General features: G+C 42.5%; 1 protein-coding gene and 1 long non-coding RNA gene across 2 annotated transcripts; one reads left to right on the forward strand and one right to left on the reverse strand.

Moving 5' to 3' along the window:
* Positions 1-598: 598 nt before the first annotated feature.
* hoxb7 (homeobox B7) lies at positions 599-7,124 on the forward strand. Its single transcript, XM_003222621.4, has 2 exons — positions 599-1,113; positions 5,993-7,124. The coding sequence occupies exons 1-2, from the start codon at positions 708-710 to the stop codon at positions 6,244-6,246; spliced, it is 660 nt and encodes a 219-aa protein (XP_003222669.1). The 5' UTR covers positions 599-707; the 3' UTR covers positions 6,247-7,124.
* On the reverse strand, positions 7,006-9,778 carry LOC134292508 (uncharacterized). Its single transcript, XR_009999750.1, has 2 exons — positions 7,672-9,778; positions 7,006-7,342 (listed from the first exon to the last, which is right to left on the reverse strand). It is a non-coding gene; the product is annotated as an uncharacterized LOC134292508 (long non-coding RNA).
* Positions 9,779-9,814: the final 36 nt, after the last annotated feature.

The raw sequence follows: 9,814 nt of genomic DNA on the forward strand, positions 1-9,814 counted from the left end.
GGCAATGTAGATCCGATTCTAATCTGCTCCTGAGCGATCCTACTTTTTCAATAGCTTTTTGTTTTGGAAGAGCAGCCCAAAGCGAAAGTGTGCAGCCCAAAACATCTCGCCGGAAGTTGGTCCTGGGGATTGTGCCCTCCTCCTTGCCACTCCATCTTCCTCCCTGCCTTTGGTTGGGTTTCTCCTCTTCCTTATTAGCTCTTCCCTTCTCTTTTTGCTCCCCATGAACCTCCCCGCAGAGCCTCCTGAGATGCTCTTTTGATTTCCTTTGCCCCCTCCCTCCCTCCCTCGCTCCCTTCTCCTCCGCTTTCCCTGCTCCTCTTGCTGGGCAGAAACTGATACCACCGGGGGGGCTTATTGACCCGCCTGCTGCCCACTTCGGCTCCTTCCCGCTTCTGGTCTCCTCGGCATCAATAATGCATCGCCTTGTATCAATCCCACGCCGGACTCCATCCGTACATACAAGAGCGTCAGTTTCCCCCCTTTCTCGTCTTCGGAGGTGGGGGGGGGGGGAGGAAAAACGAGGGGAGGGAGGAAGCCGGCGCTGATTGGCGGCCCCCGAGTCACGTGGCCCGGAGTCACATGGCCCGGGGAGGAAAAAGGGGGTCCTTTTTGGTGTAAATCTGGAGTCTAATTCCGTAATATATCACGGTACCTCGTAAAACCGACACTAAAACGTCCCGGCCTACAAATCACCCGGCCAGATTATGAGTTCATTGTATTATGCGAATGCTTTATTTTCTAAATATCAGGCCGCAAATTCGGTTTTCCCCTCCGGAGTGTTTCCTGAGCAAACTTCGTGCGCCTTCGCCTCCAATGCCCCGCGCGGCAGCGGCGGCTATGGCTCGGGCGCCACGGCCTCCTTCGCGGCCTCCATGCCGGGCTTGTACCCCAGCGGAGGGGCCATGCACCCCCAGGGCCCCGGCATGTACCCCGGAGGGTACGGCCTGGAAGCCGGCTCCTTCAACATGCACTGCTCCCCCTTCGAGCAGAACCTCTCCGTGATGTGTCCCGGCAGCGGCGGCGGCGACGCCTCCAAGCCCAACGGCAACAAAAGCGGGGACCAGAGGGACGAGAGCAACTTGCGCATCTACCCCTGGATGCGGAGCACAGGTGAGGCAGAGGGAGAGAGAGGAGACCGGCGAGAAGCCGAGGAGCGAATGTAAATGATCGGGAAGGGAGGGGAAGTTGTCTTGTTTGGAGGGAGGAGGAGGAAGGGGGGGAAGAAGAGAGAGGGAGAGGACGGTCCTCTATTCCTTTTATGACGTTTGCCTCAAAATGAATCTCTCTTTGTCACTCCCTCCCCCTTCGCCCCCCTCCCACGACCCCCGCAAGAAAGTAAGGCTTAAACAAAGTCACTTTTTAATATTTATTAGTTCGACTCGTCCTGCTGTTGTTTTCCTTTACGTTGTGCAGAGGGCTGTGTGTGTCTTGGGAAGAAAGAAGAGAGAGTCAAAAGAGGGGGAAGGAAGAGAGTCACCCCATCTCTCTCTTTTTCCCTTTGCTTCCTTCTCTCCTTCTCTATCTCCTTCTCTCTCTCAGCAATGGTCAGAGTTGGGAGTAAGTTTTCCTCAGACTGGGCTCTCAGGGTAGTGAAAGAAAGCATTCTTGTGTTTCTTAATAGCTATATTGACTCTTTTCTACAAAGTTAGGGGATGGGGGAGAGGGCCCCGACCAAACAAGGAGCGTATCTGGGTTGCTGTGAGTTTGTCGGGCTGTATAGCCAGGTTCCAGAAGCATTCTGTCCTGACTTTTCGCCTGCACCTATGGATATATAGATGCAGGCGAAACGTCAGGAGAGAATGCTTCTTGGACATGGCCATACAGCCCGACAAACTCACAGCAATCCAGTGATTCCGGCCATGAAAGCCTTCGACAACACAAGGAGCGTATCCTTTGCGCTATGAACAGCCTCTTTGGATTTATTGGATCCTCGTTGGGAAGGCATTTCTTTTGCACTTTTAAACCCCACCAGCTCCGGTTCTGCCCCCCCCCCCAAAAAAAAACAACTACCTCTGTGTCCCAATCTTAATCAGGAGTTGCAGATTACACATTCAATTTCAGTTCTCTAGAAGAGAAAGTCGGAAAGGACAAGGAGAGATAGATATGCACATATTATCCAGATTTTGTTTAGAAACAGTGTATGAGGGAGGACCGAGAATTATATGACATGGTAAATGTTAGATTTTGGTTTTGATCTTAACTTCTTGTGAGTGGACACTCCGTTTTATCTGCCTGACTGCCAGGGCTTGCCTGCAGTTGCTTCAAAAGCGGTGTAAGATATTCTCTTCCTCTCTGACTTTGCCAGGGCATCTGTCAAAACAGAGTAACAGAGGAACCCACTAAAGACTGATCTTTCATGTCCGGAACTCCCTTGCTCTTCCTGTTATATGCCCAGAAACATATCCAAATCTTCCTTGTGGGATATGTGCTTCCCTTATCCAAACACCTCAAGAAATTAAGATTATTTCAACATGGCCGGTAGAAGAAGACATGGTTTTCGGGTGAAACTCCTGTAACCTTGAAGTGTGAAAGCCTTCCAGTTGAATAGAAGGTTTCCTCAGGCCCCTTCCTCACAGCTGAATTAAAATCCCACATTATCTGCTTTGAACTGGAATATATGGCAGTGTGGACTCAGATAATCCAGTTCAAAGCAGGTATGGTGGGATTTTTGCCTTGATATTCTGGGTTTTATGGCTGTGTGAAAGGGCACTCAGTCCTGAAGATTATTTGGGGAGAAACCACTGCAGGTTGTAATGCAATGCATACTTACTTTAAGAGGGAGACTTACAGAATTCCGTTTTTAATGGGCAGTCACTCCTAAATTCGTGTGTGTGTGTGTGTGTGGAAACGCAGCCCGAAGTATTCATTTCCCTTCTTTGTAGATTTCTCAGGAAATCATAGCTCAAACTTCGAAAAGTATGGTGGCATTGTACATGCCCTTTCCTCATTGTCCAAGACTGATCTGGCCAGGATTATAAAATGGAAGGAAATCCAGCAGTTTGGCTTTTGTAACTATGCAGCTCTGCACAGTTGATGTTCCTGGGCATGGAAGAACCCGGGTGCTGGTGCTTCTGGACAGCAAACTCCTTTTTGGTCTGTCTTTTCCCCCTGGTGGACAGCAGGACATTATAGTCCTTAGGACGGGAACATTGCTCCTGGAAGTCCCCCATAGGAGAGCAAAGGTGTTATGATGATATGATCTGAGTACCAAATGGCGCAATGCTTTTAAGGGGATGGGGGGAGCACTTTTATTCAAGTCACCCCTGACTGAATCCTGGTGGAGTCCACTCTGTAGACAACACACAGCAAGAAGTACATAGGTAAGATTAGCAGACGTATCTCTTGTTCCAAAACTTAGCCCAGTGTCTAGCCCTGGCAAAAGGTGTTAGTTGAGGGTTTCCTGCACCCTCTTTTTCAATTTCCAGCAATATTGCTGCCTCTCTGGCTTGAGGTAGGTAATCTGAGCATTTATTTATGTGTGTGTGTGTGTATGTTTGTGTGTGTGTGTGTGTCTGTATATTCAGACACACACACATATGCAGAGGGCATACCTTTGATTTATGTGTGTGTATATATGAGTATGTGTGTGTGTGTATGTTTATACACACACACACACACATCTTTAAAGGGTTGTCTTTTGCAACAAAGGCCTTTCTCTTGTGGGTGGTAAAGAGGAAGGGTGAGAATGGAAATATCAGGCCTAGATGTTTATGCAAATGGAAGAAAAGAAAAGGGAGATGTTGCCAAAGTGGCGAAAGGCACAGTTCTTCAAAACCTCAGCCTCATAGGTCTTCCTCCTGACTGCGCTTTACTGATAATACACACCAGTCCTTATTTGTGTGCCTGTGTGTTGTCTGGAGTAAAGAATCCCCCTCCTCTTCCCACTTCTTTTGAAGCAAGGGCTACTGTTTTTTGGAAGGAGGGAGGGGGGGGGAGTAAAATGATAGCTTCTGAAAGAGATACGGACTTGCTAACTGGAGACAATAAGGTCTCCTTTACTTTTTTGCCAGTTCTCATAACTTCAAATCGACCTTAAATCTATTTAGGGATTTTCTTTTGCTTCCCTTCTTCTTCTTCTCGAATTCTTTCTCTTTCCCTATCTCTCTCCCCCCCTTTTCCCGGTCCCCCCCCCCCCCCCCCCGCATTAACGCCTTTCTTGTCTGCTCTTTTGGGCTTGATGGGAGATTCCGTTGACTGTGTCTTGGTTGCCCCATTCAAGAGAGGTTTATGGCGCTCCCTTCAAGAGATTTTACAACCCACATTCCACAGACATCTTAGCCAACTCTCCCCCCATAGATACACTCTCTCTTTACAGCCAGTCGGGCTATTCCTTTCTTGAAGAGAAAGACCATGACTACACTCCCACCCCCTTTTTGATAACAACAAACACCCTAAAATCTCCAAGGAAGTTTCAGATGAATGGTGTTGGAAGCTAGTCGAAGAGATGGTGCGGGAGATGAAGGCAAGAATCCATGGACTGAAAAAAAACATAAACAAAATAAAACATTTCAACCAGGAGCATCGCCTCCGCTTTAGGGAAACATTCCCACAAACGGACTCAAGAAATGACAGGAAAATTGATCCCTAGTTTGAATCCAGATTCTTTGGAAGCCAGAGTAAATAGTTGTGGTCAGCGAGAGGACTCTGGCTTTGATGCATTCCTAACTGGGCAAACTTTGTCCACCAGCTTCCGAATTCCCCAGTTGGGACAAAATATACACCCAAATATCATTTTTGTCTAGAGTCGGGGGCGGAGGGGGGGAATAACACACCATCTGAAAAAGGAAGGAAGTAACATTACCCACACACATTACCCACACACCAACATCACACTGGTTTGAAGAAGCGGCTCTCCAGATGTGGGAATTCATACAAGATGTTTCCTTGGGATTCAAAGCATTCCGAGTTGAGTTTTATTTTGTGTGGGCGGGAAGGGAGCGCTACACGATAAGCCTTAAACACTGAAGAAAAGGGAAACAACTCACCTTTTTAACACATTTCCCTCCCCTGTGCATCTGTTTCAAATAATAAGCCACGTGGAGTCACATGTGGGCATTATTGTTTTTTTTAAAAAAAATCAATTTGAAACTTTGGTAGGAAAATTGGAAAAGTTGGGACATTCCGCCCAGCCATGTAACCCAGAATATCAAGGCAGAAAATCCCACAATATCTCCTTCGAACAGGGTTATATGAGTCCACACTGCCTTAATATCCCAGTTCAACGCAGAAAATGTGGGATTTTATTCAGCTGTGTGGAAGAGACCATAGTTACATTGTCCTAAATCTATGAAGCTCAGCAAAACTTACTTCTAAGCAGAGATGGCGAAATATCCGCTACACGTTTGATTCAGTGGGATTATATTTTGAGATGATGAAACTGAAAATTAAATTACTGGATCAAGAAAATGAGAAGTGGGAGAAATAATGTAGGCTCTAACTTTTCCTTCTCTCCTTTCTTCCACAATCCTATGCATTCCTATTCAAGTTCCATTAAGTTAAGTCGAACTTATTCCCAGAGAAGTGTGTATATATTGATTTATTTTAAAATGTATGTGCTGTGTATTTTTCCTGTGTGTTGTCCACTTTAATATTTTAAATATAATAATAATAATAATAAAACTAGAAAAGTGGACAACATGCAGGAAAAATACACAGCACATGCATCAATATATACACACTTATGTGCTGTGTATTTTTCCTGCGTGTTGTCTACTTTAATATTTTAAATATTATTATTATTATTATTATTAAACTAGAAAAGTGGACAACATGCAGGAAAAATACACAGCACATAAATCAGTATATCTGGGAGTAATTTCGACTTAACTTAGTGGAACATTAACTTAGTGTAACTTATTAGAATATCCACTTGATTTAATTTGAGTAGTAACAGAAAATCTAGCTAATCGAGATGGGGCTATGAGGAATTAGAAAACAAATGCATCAAAGGAGGAAAAAAACTGAATGTCCTTGTGTATTGCTTTTACAGGAACGGACAGAAAACGAGGCCGCCAGACCTACACAAGGTACCAAACGCTGGAACTGGAGAAGGAATTCCATTACAACCGTTACTTGACCAGACGGCGACGTATAGAGATAGCCCACGCTTTGTGTCTTACAGAAAGACAGATCAAAATCTGGTTCCAGAACAGGCGCATGAAGTGGAAAAAAGAAAACAAACCCGCAGGTCCGGGCTCCAACAGCCAGGAAAAACCAGAAGCGGAGGAAGACGAGGAAGAATGAGAAAGAAAGAGTGGGAGAAGGGTGGGGTGGAAGAATGAGTGAAAGTGAAGGCAAGAGAGAGAGAGGTGGGCGAGAAGAAGCGTGGAGTGAAAAAAATCAAAGAGAGAACTGACCATCCTGTCCCCAAACGAAAGGAAGAACCAGAAATGGGGGGAAAGAAATCACCAATAAAGACTGTACAACATTCAACAAGAATCGAAACCTCTCAGCCAACTGAAAAGACGGTTCCTTCGCTTTCTTGACACTTGGAAAACTACCTATATTAACATTTCTCTGCTCTTTTGTTGATGTTTTTTTTGTACGACAAAATCGATATTAAACCTACCTATTCAATGTCTCTTTAGAATAAAATATAGATGACGTTTTTGTTCCTTACGTGGGTCTTCATATTGTCAAGTTCCTTCTCCCTTTTGTGTAATTTTTTTTAAAATGAAGTAAAAACGTGGACGTGATTAGCACTTTTTTCATAGAAAACGTGGAGTCCAAATGTATGAAGGGAACACAAGGCTTAGCTAAGATGACTGTTGTACATACTTCGATGAGATCCCTGTCTTTCTCTTCTCCTCCCCTCTTCGTAGATTTGTGCCTCTCCGTCTGGTTGCTGGTGCTGTATTTCTGATGTTATTTTTCGCTCGTTTTATTTTTGGTTGGTATATATTTTTACATATTCGGACAATGGACCACTTCCTTTATTATTGCTGTCACTAGAGCATTCGAAATTAATATTGTATTGAGTAAACAAGAGAAAACAACGGTGTATATGATAGATAGCAAATAATTTAATCGTTGGCCAAGCCTTTTTATTTGTAATTCTGTGATTACTATGCGTAGAGAGAAAACGATTAAAAAAGAAACGATTAAAAAATAATCTTACTGAATCGCCTGAACTCCTGTCTGGTCATTGCTTTTTCTCCATTAATGGTCTCTGTTCTTTGTTCCTGGGCAAAATCCGTCCTTTCCGTGGAGAAGGCCTTCCTCCTTTTATAAGCAGAAGGAAAGGCTCCTCGGTTATGTCTTGAAGATGTAAACCGGATTTTAAAGAAAACTGACCTTTTGAAAAATCGTCTGCCAATCTGACGCCATTTTCCTGACTCTTCTACAACAAACAAACAAACATGAAGCCATGAAAATGAACAAAATATGGCTAGCAGTATTTTAAAAACTCTAAACTCAAGACAGTTAATAAAGCACAACATTCAGAAAACATGAATTCCATACATGAATCAATCGGGGCCAGCTAACACCTCCCAACAAAGGATTCCCCCAGGCAGTAAACAGCCAGACCTTGAAATTGAAAGGCTATTCAATGCTAATTATGGTGGCCAATTGAAACATTCACACTTGCCTCAAACAGACAAGAGTTCTTTCTCCCACTCTGAACACTCCACAGATATATAAACCCCACTTCCATAGTTTCCAACATACCTCACAACCTCTGAAGATGCTTGCCATAGATGAAAGCGAAACATCAGGAGAAAATGCTTCTGGAACATGGCCATACAGCCCGGAAAACTCACAGCAACCCAAACAAACAAATAAATAATAGGAATGTCAAAAAAGGGGGAAAAACCAATAGTTTGGTTAAAATTTGACCCAATAATGAACAATTTGAGTTGACTATATGAAGTTAAAATAACCAGTTGGAGGAATAGGATGGGAGAAAACGTCTTGGCTAGCAAAATAAAGCCCATGAGTCATATTTTAATGTCACAATCACTTGAAGTACTTCTCGCTGTAATCATCCCCAAACCCTACAAAAAGACAAGGATAGGAAATAAAAATAACAATAATAATAATAACACGCCACAGCCCATTGTTTCCGGAGTGTATGGGATTATTATTATTTTTGTCCCATTTCATTTTTGAGTTTCTAAAACCCTACTTCAGTGGTTTTATGACAATATCTCTGTTTCCCGTTATCGCCAACATAAACCAGGCATCAAAACAAATGTACAATTAATGGGAACCATTGAATACGCAAAAATAAACAACGCGAATCAAATGCGGGGGAATTTTAGGCACCCGCAGATATATCCTTCCATTTTATGCTCCCTCCAGTTCGAATGATGGAATTTTCCAGAATTTGGGCACTTGAAGGGGAGAGTTTGGGCAGGGATATTGATTCCTTTATTTTATTTTAAGTATACTCTGCATTTGAAGCCATAACTCTCCAGAAGGCTAACCATCAGATTATTATTATTATTATTATTATTATTATTATTATTATTATTATTATTATATTCCTATCCCAATTTCCTTTCCTAAAGAAGACTCAAGAATGTCAGAAAATATACCCACATTCCCATATAGATAAAATTACTGACTGAAAAAAAAAATAATTCAAAATATAATCGAGGAGAAATGGGTGAGGCTCGAGGCATTCTTTCTTGCTTTTGCCACAGAATAAAATCTGAGATATTTAATGAAACGGTTTCCTCTGAAAGGTAGTTTTCGGCAATTCCATTATCTTTCAAATTATAAGAAAAGGGCCTTCTTTCAAGGGGGAGGGAATAACTCTAGAAACGAATATATTCAGTTCCCAAATTAAATGTGGAGAATTAAAAGTGTGCGTATGTATGTTTGTTATATACAATTAATTGTTAGATATAATTATATATACCATCCAAGTAGCTGCCCGCTTACATATGTACAAATACTACTTATTTCCAATATGTCTGCGTATTTAACATACGCACGAATAGAAGCAAATGCACAGATGGAATGAATAGCTACAATAGTCACACAGATATGAAATTGTATATCTCACGATAATACATGAAGAAAAAAAATAATTGGAATGCGCCATGGATGGGTAACTGCGAAGACTGGATTGGAGACATCCTATCGAGACCTATATTTCTCTCTGTGTGTGTGTCTGGATGTGTTTCTATGGAGCCACTCATCCACAACATGGCTACTGTACGAGAAATCCGCCTTTGGAAGACAAGGTTAGGTCTGAAAAAGGCAAGGAGCGGAAACCTATATTTGCTTTCCCTAGGAAAGTGGGGGGGGGGGGGGAGGGGAAGTGAGTTCTAGAACAATCCTACCACTCACCTAGACCGGTTTTGCTGCATTGGACCACTACTATTGTTTCTGTGGCATGTACCACTGCGGTAGTGTACGCATGGACCGCCCTAGTGCGCCTGTGCGCATATGTCCCTCTTTCTCTGATCCGCTGTGTGTGTATGTGTATATATATATATATATATATAAATGGGAAAGACAGACAGAATGTGAAACATGCACAAGAATATATATATATATATATATATTATGAAAAATTATATATACACACACACACACACACACACACACATATATATATATATGGGAAAGACAGACAGAAGGTGAAACATGCACAAGAATATATATATATATATATATATGCAAAACAATGTGTATTTGTGTATATACACATATATGGGAATGACAGACAGAGGGTGAAGCATGCAAAATAATATAGTATCTATCTATATATATATACAGTATATGCAAAATAATGTGTATATATGTATATGGGTGTGTGTTCAATCTTGTGCCTATGTGCGCATACACACACTATATATAT

Source organism: Anolis carolinensis, chromosome 6 (genome assembly GCF_035594765.1).
Source record: "Anolis carolinensis isolate JA03-04 chromosome 6, rAnoCar3.1.pri, whole genome shotgun sequence".
Lineage (NCBI taxonomy): Eukaryota > Metazoa > Chordata > Lepidosauria > Squamata > Dactyloidae > Anolis > Anolis carolinensis.

Bases quoted from the DNA above. Each gene is read 5' to 3' on its own strand.
- hoxb7 (XM_003222621.4), top strand. From the start codon at position 708: ATGAGTTCATTGTATTATGCGAATGCTTTATTTTCTAAATATCAGGCC. The intron at 1,114-5,992 runs GTGAGGCAGAGG...TTGCTTTTACAG, and splicing joins CCCCTGGATGCGGAGCACAG to GAACGGACAGAAAACGAGGC.